The 13,864-nt window shown below is 49.1% G+C and overlaps 1 protein-coding gene across 1 annotated transcript; it reads left to right on the forward strand.

Moving 5' to 3' along the window:
- Nucleotides 1-579: 579 nt before the first annotated feature.
- Nob1 (NIN1 (RPN12) binding protein 1 homolog) lies at nt 580-11,380 on the forward strand. Its single transcript, XM_021632817.2, has 9 exons — nt 580-712; nt 800-932; nt 2,312-2,442; nt 5,340-5,411; nt 5,664-5,792; nt 5,874-6,053; nt 6,815-6,912; nt 8,811-8,955; nt 10,671-11,380. Exons 1-9 carry the CDS (start codon nt 623-625, stop codon nt 10,938-10,940), a joined length of 1,248 nt encoding a protein of 415 aa, XP_021488492.2. The 5' UTR covers nt 580-622; the 3' UTR covers nt 10,941-11,380.
- Nucleotides 11,381-13,864: the final 2,484 nt, after the last annotated feature.

The raw sequence follows: 13,864 nt of genomic DNA on the forward strand, positions 1-13,864 counted from the left end.
GCAGAAAATATTTGGGTCACAGACACTGGGCACTGAAGAATTTTTGATACAGGACAGATGACTAAAACAGGACAGTTTAAATGAAAGCAGGTGAGCATTACTAGTGTGTAATGCCCAGATCGCCTAATCTCCGATTTGAAAGAAAAACTGGAAGTTATTCATACCCGTTCTTCAATTCAGCAAGGAATTACTTTCAAGAAAACCATGTGTCTTGCTTAGGAAGGTGGGGCAAGGGTGCCAAGTAATACAGCCGTTGTCCCGAGATGTTCAAAATTAAGCAGCGATAGCTGTGTAACATAACGGATTTTAAAGAGTCAGTTCCGGCCAAGTCAGCTTGGCTTCCCTGCTTGCAAAATAAAACGTACCTTATAGATTTGTTGTGACAGATTCTGTTTCTAGATGCTGATTTTTTTTTTTTTTTTTTAATCGTACGCTGCAGATTTTGCAGCTCTATGAAGTGTATTCTGACGCAAATTACCTCGGGAGTCTCCCAAATGCGCGCATCGTCCTGGAGCGGCGGCTTGCGGCCGCCAGGGGGCGCCGCTACATGGCAGCGGCTGTTCCTCTGGTCGGGGGAGGACTGCTTTGCCTAAAAGCAGGGACTGACGCAGGGTCCGCGCGCATGCGCGGTCCGCCCACGCCCGCCAACATGGCGCCGGTGGAGCACGTTGTGGCTGACGCCGGAGCTTTCTTGAGGGACGCTCCTTTGCAGGTACAGGAGGTTCCACCGCTGAGCCTGCGCTCCCGGGGCGCGTGGGGGGGGCAGGCGAGTGCGATAACTGGGCCGATCTGTCCGCAGGACATCGGAAAGAACATCTACACCCTCCGGGAGGTGGTCCGAGAGATTCGCGACAAGGCCACGCGCAGGCGGCTGGCCGTGCTGCCGTACGAGCTGCGGTTCAGGGAGCCCTGCCCGGAGTACGTGAGGCTGGGTGAGTGCCCCGGCCCAGCCTTGGGGACTCTGGGTCCGGAGTGCAGACAGACGTGTCCGGGACCAGCCCGAGCATTTGTCTAAGAGACAGTCGATTCGGCCTGGCTCTCTCTGTGGAGTGAGAATACTGAGAGAATCCAGGCCCTAAGAATAAAACTCGTGGCATAGTGCCTAGCAGATGGGAAGCGTGCAGGAAAGGTGTGTAGAATCCTAAGAACTCGGTGGGAGGGTGCTTGCCAAGTATGGCCTAGTACTGTCGAACACCAAAGAAGTTTAAAAAGAAAGATCAGATCCGGTCGGGCTCGGTGGCGCGCGCCTGTAATCCCAGCGCTCAGGAGGCAGAGGCAGGCGGATCTCTGTGAGTTTGTAGACCAGCCTGGTCTACACAGTGAGTCTCCAGGTCAGCTAGGGCTACACAGAGAAACTCTGTCTTGAAAAACCAAAAAAAAAAAAGGCTTCCAATGATACCCAAGCTTCTTAAGTAAGGAACTTTTATCATGGGCAAATATATCACCTTAGGTCATTTTTTTTCTTCTATTGACCTTGACCTATTCCTTGATCTCAGAGATGGGAATGTTACCTTAAAACACCCTCTGAGTGGCTTGGTGGAGCAGAATTCAGACTTTTCAGTCACAAAGAGGAAAAGGTCAGAAAGTAGATGTTGTCAGAAAGTAGATGGTTTTCATGAGGTACTGATTGCTGTTATTGTTAGGTTATTTGGTGGTGTGTTTTGAAACAAGGTCTGTAGTAGCCTGGATTGACCTTGAATTTTTATAAGGCTGAGGGTGGCCTTTAACTTCTGATTCTCCTGTCTCCATCTCCTGAGTGCTGGGATTACAAGAGTGAGCCACCTCTCCAAGATTGCATACCGATTCTAAATTCTTTGGGGGGAAATGTGTTGTTTTTGTTGTTGTTGTTGTTTTTGTTTTGTTTTGTTTTGTGTGACACAATTCAGATGGAGTCAGAGAGAAACCTCAGAGAATTGCTTTTCTTCTTCCATCACACAGATCCTAGGGACCAAAGGGTGGTTGGATTTTTCTGTCAAGCACGTTTACTGGTCATCTCAATGGCCCATGTGTTTTTGTTTTGTTTTATGTGAATAGATGTTTCGCCTGCATGTATGTTTGTGCGCCATGTGTTTGCCTGGTGTTCTCAGAGGCCAGAAGAGGGTGTTGGGTCCTTTGGAATTGGAGTTACCGACAGTCCTGTGCCACCGTGTGAATGTTGGGAATTAAACCTGGGTCCTTTGGAAGAGCAGCCAATGTTTTAACAGCTGAACCATCTCTCCAGTTCTTACATATTCTTTTGATACTATGGTTATCTAAGTACCTGTCAAATTTTTGATCTTAACTGAAGTTGGAAATCTCTTATTTGTTTCAGTGACTGAGTTTTCCAAGAAGACTGGGGACTATCCCAGCCTCTCTGCCACAGATATCCAAGTGCTGGCCCTCACTTACCAGCTGGAAGCAGAATTTGTTGGGGTGTCTCATCTAAAAAAAGAACCAGAAAAGGTAAATGAGGGAGACTGGGTCGTTTGGCTGGTTTGGTTTTGATTTTTAAATGTGTGTGTAACTGTGAGTGCATGGTCTTTTGGGGTGGTGGGGAGGGTGCCTGTAGGAGGGCATCACGCATCCCTTGGAGTAGGATTACAGGCATTTGTCAACCATTAACCTGCAGCACAGTGCTGGGAACTGAACTCCCATCCTCACGATTGAGCACTAAGTGCTCTTAGCCTCCGAGCCTTCTCTCCAGCCCCAGGAATCTTTGTTTTTTGAGTATACTTTTTTTAGTATGGGAACTGTCACACATGAAAGAAGGACTGGTATGAGGGCCTCGGGGTCCCTGTGTATTACTATAGAGGTAACTCACCTCTACAGTTACCATCCATCCATTGTCTATTCATTTATACAGATCCACAACTTTGGGTTGTTTGCTTGTTAGTTAGTTAGTTACTAGTTCATTTGTTTTTTAAGATTTATTATTAATACAGATTTCTGCATGTCAGAAGGCACCAGATTTCAGTATAGGTGGTTGTAAGCCACCATGTGGTTGTTGGGAATTGAACTCAGGACCTTTGGAACAAGAGCCAGTGCTCATAACCTCTGAGCCATCTCTCCAGCCCCAACTCTGGGTATTTTCAATTAGGAGGTCACCTGCTGTTTCAGGGATATGTAGCTTTTCCTGTGTCGCTGTGTTACATACTCTTATTTAAAATAAAAACAAACCCAGCAGGCTTCAGCCTGTATAGCCTGATAACCTGTGTCTGAGCCTGTTAAAAATGTAGATGCAGTAACTAGGTCTTACAGTTGTAGCCCTGCTATTACAAGAGAAGTACAGCAACAGAAACAACCTTCCTGAAACAAAAACGAGGAGAAGAAAGCAGAAGCCAGTGGCACTCACCTGTAATCCCAGCACTTGGGAGGCAGAGGCAGGGAGATCTCTGTGAGTTTGAGGCCTCCCTAGTCTACAAAGAGTCCAGGACAGCCAAGGCTACACAGAGAAACCCTGTCTCAAAAAAGGGGGTGGGGAAGAAGAAGGCGGACCCTGGAAAAACTTTTCTGACCTCCATGTGTGTTGCTATGGTGGCTGTACTCCTGTACTTTGTTTCTTTCACACACACACAATAAATCATCTTTATTTTAATTTATATATAAGGCATGGGGTCTCACTGTATTGTCTAGAATGGGCCTGAACCCTTTGTGATTTGTTTGAAACAAAATGTGTCATGTAGCCTTGCTTGTCTTGGACCCCAGAGATCTGCCTGCCCCTACCCCCCAGAGCAGTGGGATTAAAGGCATGTGCCGCCATGCCTGGCTCTTTATTGTTTATATTACATTTACTCTGTGTGTGTATGTGTATGAACACACCAGGGCTTGCTTGAGGGCTCAGAGGCCTATGGGGGTTGTTTCTTCTTCCATTGTGTGGGTCTTTTTACCCACTGAGCCATCTTGACATTCCTAACTAAGTTAATCTTAGAAACAACAGTGACCTTGGGCTGAGGGTCTGCGAGCGCTTGCCCCATACACAGGAACCCTGAGTTCAATCCCCACCAGTGTGTATGCTGTGTCCTGTAATCCCAGTACTCTGAAGGTAGAGGCAGGAGGATGAGAAGTTCAAGGTTGGTGGGTCTATAAAGTCAGTGTAAGGTGAGCTTGGACTAAGTTAGACCCTGCCGCTGACACATAAATAACTTCAGGGCCATCACTAGCCTCACAGAAAGTCAGTGTGGGCCCCTAATGTCTCCAAATATCCTGTCAGTATTTACACTTTCCCAACCAGTATTTATTAATAGTTTGTTTTGGTGATAAGTTAGATGAAAAAAATTATGTGTATATATACACACACACGCTCATGCCTGGAACTCAGAGGTCCAACTGCCTCTGCCTCCGTGCTGGATCAAAGGTGTAACACCATCACCCAGCTGTGAAGTATATATGTTATGTTTAATTAATTTTGCAAATGAGGTCACTCTTTTGAAACAGTTTCTGTATCCCAGGTTAGCCTGGAACTTGCTATCTCCTTGAACACTTGTTATTTTTGTTTGTTTGTTTTTAAGTTCATTTAAAAATGGAAAATGCCATTTTGTATATGAGTGTTTTGCTTGCGTGAGTTTAGGATGGTCGTGAACGGCAGTGTGGGCACTGGGAAATAACCTTGAGTCCTCCACAAGAGCAACAAGTGCTCTGAAGTACACAGCCCTCACCAGCACTGACCTTGAGTTCTTGATTCTCCTGCCTCCACTTCCAAAGTGGTGGGTTATAGTTAATGCACTCACTCTTAAACGCTGTTCAGAACTGCCCTCACTTCCTTTTCAGTCAGGCTTAGAGTCCTCCAATTTAAAGGCCTAAAAACAGACTCTTGTTTTCTTTTTTATTAACCTCGTTTTGTTTTATTTTTGTATCAAAAGCATTAGAATAGGCTGAGGTGGCGGCTCATTTGGTAGAATGTTGCCCAGCATTGCAGGAGCCTCTTGATTTCACCCCCAGCACCTCATAAACAGGCACGGTGGTGCGCTGTGGTGATCCCGTGCCTTCAGAAGTAAGGGCAGGGAGGTCAGAAGGTCAAAGCTGGCCATAGTGTGTTGAAGACCAGCCTGGGCTGACGCCATCTCCAAAAGCTTCAGAACAGTGCTTGCTTTGACCTCTGAGGTGTTCAGCCCACAGCTCACTGTAGGACACCCGCCAGTTTCACGGTGCGCACCCCACAGCCTTTTGTGTAATGGAAACACCCTAAAAACACTAAATGATGGTGTTAGGATCTCTGAGTGTTGTCATTTTGTCTGCATGTTCATGTGACTTTAGTTTTTTTATATTCAATAACTAGGGAGAAAGCTTGTTTTAATTGTCCTTCATGTTATATTTTCAAACTAATTGTCTTTACTCAATGCAGGCTTTTTTTTCCCCCTAAGGTTAGAGTGAGCTCTTCAGTTCAGCACCCTGAAACTCCTCTGCACATTTCTGGTTTTCATCTGCCCTCCAAGGTAACTCTTTTCAGGAGCCCTGATCCTTCTTAGGCTTTTTACAATATGCCACAACTGTTGGCAGCAAAGCAAATTGACCTGGCTCGGGAGCATATTTTTAAAGTGCTCCCAGACCCAGCTTGCATACAGATTGGTTTCACATTTAAACTGAGGACCATTCTCATGCTTTTAAGTCATTCTGCTTCGTGGTATATGTAAAGGCCAGGGTTTTATTCCCCTACACTGAAAAAAGAAAGTTTCCTTTAATCCCAGCCTAAACCCTCGAAAGAAACAGCGGATCATGGCCACCCAGCTGATGGGCCTGAGAACCCAGAATTCAGCTCCTTCATGTTCTGGAGGAACCCTCTGCCTAACATTGACCTCGAACTGCAGGAGCTGCTGGTAAGGCAGGGGTCTCTTGCTGACATCTGAGCCTCTGCACAAGAGTCGTGTGGGCTGGGAGATTGTGTGTTGATGTTTCAGGCTGACAGAGAGGAGGAGGAGGAGGAGGAGGAGGACTGTGAAGACAGTGAAGACAGTGAGGACGACGGGGGCGGGTGGATAACCCCCAGCAACATCAGGCAGATCCAGCAGGAGCTGGAGCAGTGTGACATCCCAAAGGACGTGCGAGTTGGCTGCGTGACCACAGACTTCGCCATGCAGGTGGGTGGGTGACCAGGCCAACCCTGGGTCGTGATTGTTCAGTGACGGTATGCCTAGGGAGGAAAGTGTTTGTCTTTTTAAGATTATCAGTGAAGCCCTGGCTGTCCTGAAACTCCCTCTGTTAGACGAGGCTTGTACACAGAGGCCTGTCTCTGCCTCCTGAGTGCTGGGACTAAAGGCATGTGTCACCACTGCCTGCTGGAATATTTAACTTCTTACATTGATTTGGTTGGTTGGTTGGTGGGTGGGTGGGTGAGTAGGTGAATGCTCATGTGCCTCAGTACATGTGGGGGGGGGTCAGGGGACAACCTGCAGGAGTCCCCTTGCTCAGTGACAGTGTGCACCACCACTGTCCAGCTTTGTTTGCCTTATTCCCCCCCGCCCCCAGACAGGGTTTCTTTCTGTAGCCTTGGCTACCCAGCACTCAGGAGGCGGAGGCAGGCAGATCTCTTTGAGTTCAAGGCCACGCTGGTCTGTACAGCAAGTTCCAAGAGAGCCAGGGTTACACAGAGAAACCCTGTCTGAACAATCAAAATTGAAAAAGAAAAAATTCTGTCTTGAGAGCCATCACCAATGAGGCCAGGCTGTGCTCTTGGAACTGCTGAGCAATAGGTTCCTGTCTTCCCAGCCGGGTCTCTCGTGTTCTTTAACAAGAGCCAGGGATAGAAGCCAAACAAGGATGGTGGGTTCCCAGAACCGTGGACAGAGTTACTGCTATTAAAGAAGCCGACTTGAGTTTTTCGTTAACGTGTTGGTTGTAGAATGTCCTGCTCCAGCTGGGGCTGCACGTGCTGGCAATGAACGGCATGCTGATCCGAGAGGCCCGGAGCTACATCTTGCGCTGTCATGGCTGTTTCAAGTACGTGCCTGGGGCCTTCCTGTTCCTGTCCCTGCTGGTGACTGCCCAGAAGAAAGCCCTGTGTCATATGTGCTTTGCTTTCGCCTCGGTGTTCCTTTGTGGGTCCTTATTGTCTCCCCCACACTGAAGTCCCTGGGACAGAGATCGCCAGTGACCTGTCTTTCCACACACATCCCCGAGGGGCCTAGAGTTAAGGATGAGGGTTCTGGAACAGAGGTCACTGGTTCTCTGATGATGTGGATGGAGAGAGGTCTGGGATTTGTTCCCAGCGACACAGGAGGACAGAATGCAGGGTAGACAGACGTGAAACAGTAGCTGTGAGTGCAGAATGCGGGGTAGACGTGAAACAGTAGCTGTGAGTGGAAGTCATGCTGGGTACGTGGGGATTCATTGTGGTTGTACAGCTACTTTATGTCTGGAATTTTCCAACTACATACACACAAAGTAGTGTGTGAATCCACAGTGCCTGGGTTCATGTCTCCGTGCTTTGTCTCTATGGTTTGCAGCTATTAACGGGTAGTTGCCTTCCTAGTTCTTTACAAGTGTCTTTAAATTGAAAGATTTGTTTTAAGAAACAGGGAACATAAATCATGGGGATTTAGCGGGGTGTTTGGAACATAGGAAATGTTCCCTGATGGACTGTCAGCTGGTTGAGCACCCTGTTTCTTACTGAAGGTGGGGGTGGGGGTGTTTTCTGAATAGGCCCTGGAGGCTGGGTGGACTGAAAGACACAGCCACAGCCTTGCTCTGGTGTTATGCTCCCAGGACCTGAGGGGAGGCTTATGGCCATTCTGTGTCAGGGTTTCCTCTGTAGACATCCTGTGGTCACCCAGGAAAGCCCTGCTTTGAAGAAGCCTGGTGAGGGATGGTGCTGAAGCATTGAGGTGTTTTGCTGGGCCTGAAGTTCAGTTGATGAGATTGGAGCTTCCTGGTGTGAACTTGGGTCCCTAGAAGCCCATAGCCCCAGCCTTGCCGCCACCCTCTACAGTTGTGTCGCTTCTGCTCCTGCAGCCTTCTAGCCGCAGTGTTCAATGCATGAGGCTCATGACAGCTCCTTGTTTTAGAAAAGCCACTTCTTCCACTGTCCCCTGTACAAAAGTTCTTAGTGTCTGTCTGTCCCCATCCTCCCACCCCAAGAGAAACAGCTACACACACTCACACTCATGTGGCAGTGGCTGCTGAGCTGCTTCTCGGAGTACTTAGTCCACAGCCCCTTGCAGAGGCGTTTGTTCAGGCTCCGGAGACTTGCAGGTGAGGGTTTGTCTTCTCCAGCCCTTTGACCAACTCTGCCTCTTCCCTTGGGGGTTGTGGAGACGGAGAGATGGCTGAGGCTGCACCCTGACTTTCGACTGTGGCAGCTTTTTCCTGTCCTGGGTTCTCTACGGGAGAGAGAACCCAGTAGATGAAAGGGACAGGGTCTCACACTGGTCAGCCCAGGCAGCTTTTATATTGTTTCCTGTAGGGTTCACTTGATTTCTGCCAACTCCTGAGCTCGCCCCGGCTGCCATTTGGGCACAGTGGATTAGAGTGGAAGGACTGTGATGTCGGCAGCTTCCGTGCTGCGCTGTCCTGCTTTTTCCTGGTGGCTCCTTGGCCTTGTTTCCCACCTGTCAGATAGAGGTTGCACTGGCTCGGTAGTGTTTGGTGTTACACTCACGGATAATGCCTGAGTGCTGCTGTATGCATTGATAATGTGCCCACATCTTGCCCTTTTCCCTCTGAGGAAGGCAGCTTCTCTTTGCTTCATCTCCCTTTAGCATGAGGCTAGCAGCCTTTGAGTTTTGGAAGATGGGTATAACAGGAATTAGCTTTTTCTGCATTTCCTGTCATTTCTTTCTCTGAGGAAAGGTGGGGTCTCCTGTGGCACTAGTAAGCAGCCTTTCTTTTGTGTACCCCAGGACGACATCGGACATGAACCGAGTATTCTGCGGGCACTGTGGGAACAAGACCCTGAAAAAGGTGTCTGTGACTATCAATGACGACGGTACCTTGCACATGCATTTCTCCCGAAACCCCAAAGTGCTGAACCCAAGAGGCCTCCGGGTAGGTGGCATGCATCCTGAACCCTAACAACTTCAGAACCGAATGACCAAGGGAGAACTGGGCAGAGTGGTGACACACCCCTTGAATCCTAGCACTTGGGTGGAGGCAGGAAGAACAGAGTTCAAGCCCAGCCTTGGCTACTAGACCCAGTTTCAGAAAAAGACCAGAGAACAAAAGGAGAGCCAGCTAGTCACCCCGCTAATAGGTCCAGAAGTGTTCTTGGTGCCCAGACAGGAAGTATGTAAGATGTGGGGAGGAGCAGCAAGGAGCGACCTGCTCCTCAGGGTTCATTTGCAACACAGAAGAGGCTTTTGTGGGAATTTAAAGGCCTAGCGGGCTCTGAGCTCTGAAGTGGAGGGAGGAGGGCAAAGCGAATGCCCCACACACAGCAGAGTCCTGGGTTTGTGTGAGTGGATCAAGACAGAACAGCCAGGTGTGGTGGCTTAACGCTTGTAATTCCAGCATTCAAGGGCTCAGGCAGATTATCTACAAGGTGGAGGCCACGTGGCTACAGAGTGAACCTGTAAAAGATGGGAGGGGGTCCTGGAGGGATGGCTCAGCAGTTACGAGCAAGGACCAGAATAATCGAGGGAGAGTGTAAGAGTTCAGTGGCCTTACCAATCTGCTATAATCCTCTTGGAGACAGGGTTTCTCTGTGTAGCCCTGGCTATCCTGGATTCATTTTTTAGAGCAGGCTGGCCTCAAACTCAGAGATCCGCCTGCCTCTGCCTCCCGAGTGCTGGGACTAGAGGTGTGCATCACCCTCCTCCAGCTTGTCCTGTGGGTTTTCATTTTCTGCTCTAGGCTACGCTTTATTTCACTCTTCCGCTGTGAGGCTCCTGTAGTTCCTGCTTGGCCAGAGAGAGCCCTGGCAGACAGACCTGCTGCACCTCAGCTCTTGGCAGCTCTTTGCTCTTCCTCCTGACAGCAGGTTGTTTCCAGAGCTTCCGACTCCTGTCCCCGCCCTAGACTAGGGTGTGGGGAAGGCGTGTGGCTGTGTTTTGGTTTGAGATAGTCTCCTGCTGCCTCTGCTTCCTAAGTGCTGGGATTACTGCCTCACACTCTTGTGTGTCACTTATGAGACTGGGGATGAAGCCTGAGGCCTTCATGTCTGCTAGGCAGACACTCAGCCGACACTCAGCCAACTGAGCGGCATCCCCAGCCCCTCTCTTAGGAGTTGAAGCACTTTTTTGGGTAAAATAGTTTTGGCTGGCCTTGAGTCTGCCATGTAACCAAGGATGGCCTTGAACTCCGGGTCCTCTTATCTCTGTCTCCCAGGTACTGGGATCTTGGGAGTGCACCGCCGTGCCTGGCTAAGAATGCTTTTAGTGGCAAAGACGGCAGCCCTGGATGTGAACCCACGGTGCATTCAGAGCCGCCTCACCCCCATTCATGAAACCCGGATAATACCTTTTTTCACGGTAGTTTACTTTTGTTCGGCCTAGAACCCATGTGGCCGTTTCGGAGCTGATAAGTGGAAATGGCCTCAGCTTCTTGAAGTTCTGTGTCCATTTGTCTTTAGCTGAGAGTGTGTAGTTAATTTGCTGCCTTTGGGTTTTCATCTGTCAGTTGAGCATGGCGTAGGAGACTTGTCTTGCTGGCCTGGAGTGGGCTGGACAGCTGTGTGTCTGCAGGAGGACCTGAAGGGACGCTTGATGGACATGCGTGGGCCTGTGTGAGCAGGATCCCGTCCTAACAGCCTTTTCCTCTTGTAGTACTCACTGCCCACTCCCAAAGGGGGCAAATACGCCGTCAACCCCAACCTGACCGAGGATCAGCGCTTCCCGCAGCTGCGGCTCTCCTACAAGGCCAGGCAGAAGACTAACGTGTTTGCCCCTGACTACATAGCCGGCGTGTCTCCCTTCGCAGAGAATGACATCTCCAGCCGCTCCGCCACCCTGCAAGTCAGGGACAGCACCCTGGGGGCAGGGCGGAGACGCTTGAACCCCAATGCTTCCAGAAAGAAGTTTGTAAAGAAAAGGTGACGTTGCAAGCCCTGCAGGCAGAGCACCTTGCAGCCGGCTGCAGAGGAGCTCTGGAGTATCATCCCCAGTGTCTGGTCTGCAGCCGTCTACACAGAAGAGTAGGCCTGGCTCTCGAGGCTGTCCGAGCCTGTGCTGTGTGGGGTTGCAGAGCACACGCCGCCCTGCTGTGAGCACGCAGAGCCGGACTCCACCTGGGAAGGGGGCTGGAAGCAGAAGGAAGCGGGCCTGCAGCAAATGTTGAGCCTTGAAGTTCAAAGGAAGAAACACCCAAATGATAATCTTTTTCTAATAAACTTGTTGGCCAGCTCCTCTGCCTTTCTGTTCTCGTGCCCTTTGTGGATGTGGAAGTTAACATGACCATTGCCTGAGGACCAACTCTATAGATTACTTTATGCCAGAAACTAAGTACTCTACAATAAAACTTTAAATTTTTAAGCTTTTTTGGAGTGTGGGGGACAAAATTTCAGTCATCCAGAAAAAATGCTATGTACCAAATCCACACTGCAGCCTTTCATTTGGGGTCACGTTTGGCTGATGGGTGGACTTTACATACCACTAACTCCTGGAGAAAGGATGCTCGTTTACATAACTGCAGTGCGTAATCAGATTGAGGGAAAGTCCTATTAAATACATCCTCAGCACGGGAAAGCAGCCAGGAGAACTCATTCACATCAGCTGCCCAGTACTCCATCATGCAGTCACCAAGTCAAGTATCAGCAGAGCTGCAGCAGTTCAGGGCGCAGAGATGCTCGGTCAGGCTTTCCATGACTTGACCAGGTTATCACTAGAGAGCCTAAGATTTCAGCTAAGTCTGTGTGTCTAAACCTGTGGGCATTGTGAGGTGGGCACTGAGCCCTGGCTGTCCTGGAACTCACTCTGTAGACCAGGCTGGCCTTAAACTCAGAGATCCTGCCCCTGCCTCCCAAGTGCTGCTATTAAAGGCATGAGCCACCACAACAGGTTTTAGAATGTTTCTTTAAAGAAGTTTTTAATTGGCTGAGCACTAGTGCACACCTTAAATCCCTGCACTCAGGATGCACAGGGAGGCAGATCTCTGAGTCTGAAGCCAGCGTGGTCTACAGAGTTAGTTCCAGGACAGCCTGGGTTGCAAAGAGAAAAAAATGAGAATTCTTAGATAAAAGATAACCTGCATGCTATAAAGGAAGTTCAGACCCTTTCCTGGTGAGAGGAATGAAGAGAGACCACTGCCACCTACAGCTCACTTGTGGCATGGCAGCAAAGTTAGTTCAACTCTGTTAAGGGCAGTCCACTTAACTCACTTTCCTGTCTCCTGTCTCATTTCCCACAATGAGAGGTGGAGGCTGAAGAATTTGCACTTTTGACATGAGTGCTGGAGCCCAGACTCAAGTCCTACACAATGATTACCAGTGACAGGCCTATGCCTTAGAGGGATTTTGGATGCTATGGTGCTGGAGCTTGTGCAAAGGGCACAGCAGGAAACTAGATGCTCCGGCATAAAAATATGTTTTTAAAGATTTAGTTATTATATAACATTCTGCCTGCACACCAGAAGAGAACACCAGATCTCACTATAGATGTTAGCTAATGTGGTTGCTGAGAATTGAACGCAGGACCTTTGGAAGAACAGCCAGTGTTTTTAAAATCAGCCATCTCTCCAGCCCCCAAAATAATCTTTAAAAATTACCTCAAAGCCTCATGGGACCCTTGGTCCCCAGCTCATTTTGAGAGACAGGGTATTGCTGGAAGGACAATTCTTAGGCCTTCTGGCCGGGTCACACTTCCTTCCCAGTCTCTGGTTCACTGAGCTGAGAGCAAGCGGCCACTGCACCCGCCTGCTGCTGCAGAGCCGCCAGCCACTGAGCCTTCCCCACGAGGAGGCACTGCACCCCCTCAACCATCCGCCAATATAACCCCTTCGCTCTAAATTTGTTTCTGGCCCAGTGTTTGGCTTCAGTTAGGAGAGAACACACATATCCTGCGAATAATTAACTACTTCTCCTTATTGGGAACGTCCTGAAAGGAGTGAGAAGCCAGCAGTTGCCCACATTCAGAGATTTTCTCCATTTCTGACCGATGTGTTTAAGTACAGCCTTCGTTTAAATTATTTGGTGCTGAGGGTGGGTCACGGCCTCCTGAATGCTGAGCAGTGTTTTCTCACTGAGCTACTCCTCAGCCTGAGGTAAATTTCACTTCTGTGGGTTGTCGATCTATAGCATGGTACTTACACACATACATGCATGCATATGTATGTATCACGCTCACTATAGATCTCCAGGGCTCAAGCCTAAGAGGAGACGAGTTTAGCAAGAGAAAGGGGCAAGGTCAGAGCCCAAGTATGGATTCAAATCCCTGGATCAGTTGTAACTATGAAAGAGTCTCTGATTGAACTCCTTTAAGCCCAGCACTCAGGAGGCATAGCAGATCTCTGTGAGTTTGAGGCCAGCCTGGTCTACAGACCTGACAGGACAGCCATGGCTACACAGAGAAACCCTGTCTTGGAAAACAGAAACCAAAAAGCTTTTCTGCTACCAAATGGGAATCTCATAGTTCACGGCATTGCCGAGAGAAGGAAGAAGGTCTTGCGAGCTCAGAAATACTACTGCCAAGCCACGTGTGCGTTGCACCTCTAATCCCAGCACAAGGGAGGCACAAGCAGGCAGATCTCTGATTCCTAGGCCTGCCCAGTCTACGGATGTGAGTTCCAGTAGGCAGGGCTACCTAGTGCAACTCTGTCTCAAAAGAAAAGATGCTAGTTAACACCAGAGAGCACAGCTGTTGTGAACGATCACTTCCTGCCAAAGGATTAGAGTCATGGCAGTTCCTATGTAATGTGCAGTCCAAACTCCTGGAACATTCTCCTTGTTTGATCAGTTAGGCTGGGGCCCTCGTATCTTAGGTCATGGCACGGAGCGCCTGTTTGACATTCTGATTTCCTTAGTGAT

Source organism: Meriones unguiculatus, chromosome 10 (genome assembly GCF_030254825.1).
Source record: "Meriones unguiculatus strain TT.TT164.6M chromosome 10, Bangor_MerUng_6.1, whole genome shotgun sequence".
NCBI lineage: Eukaryota > Metazoa > Chordata > Mammalia > Rodentia > Muridae > Meriones > Meriones unguiculatus.

Coding starts and splice junctions, on each gene's coding strand:
- Nob1 (XM_021632817.2), top strand. CDS start 623: ATGCGCGGTCCGCCCACGCCCGCCAACATGGCGCCGGTGGAGCACGTT. Junction 933..2,311: donor CCCGGAGTACGTGAGGCTGG/GTGAGTGCCCCG, acceptor TATTTGTTTCAG/TGACTGAGTTTTCCAAGAAG. Junction 5,412..5,663: donor GTTTTCATCTGCCCTCCAAG/GTAACTCTTTTC, acceptor CTTTAATCCCAG/CCTAAACCCTCGAAAGAAAC.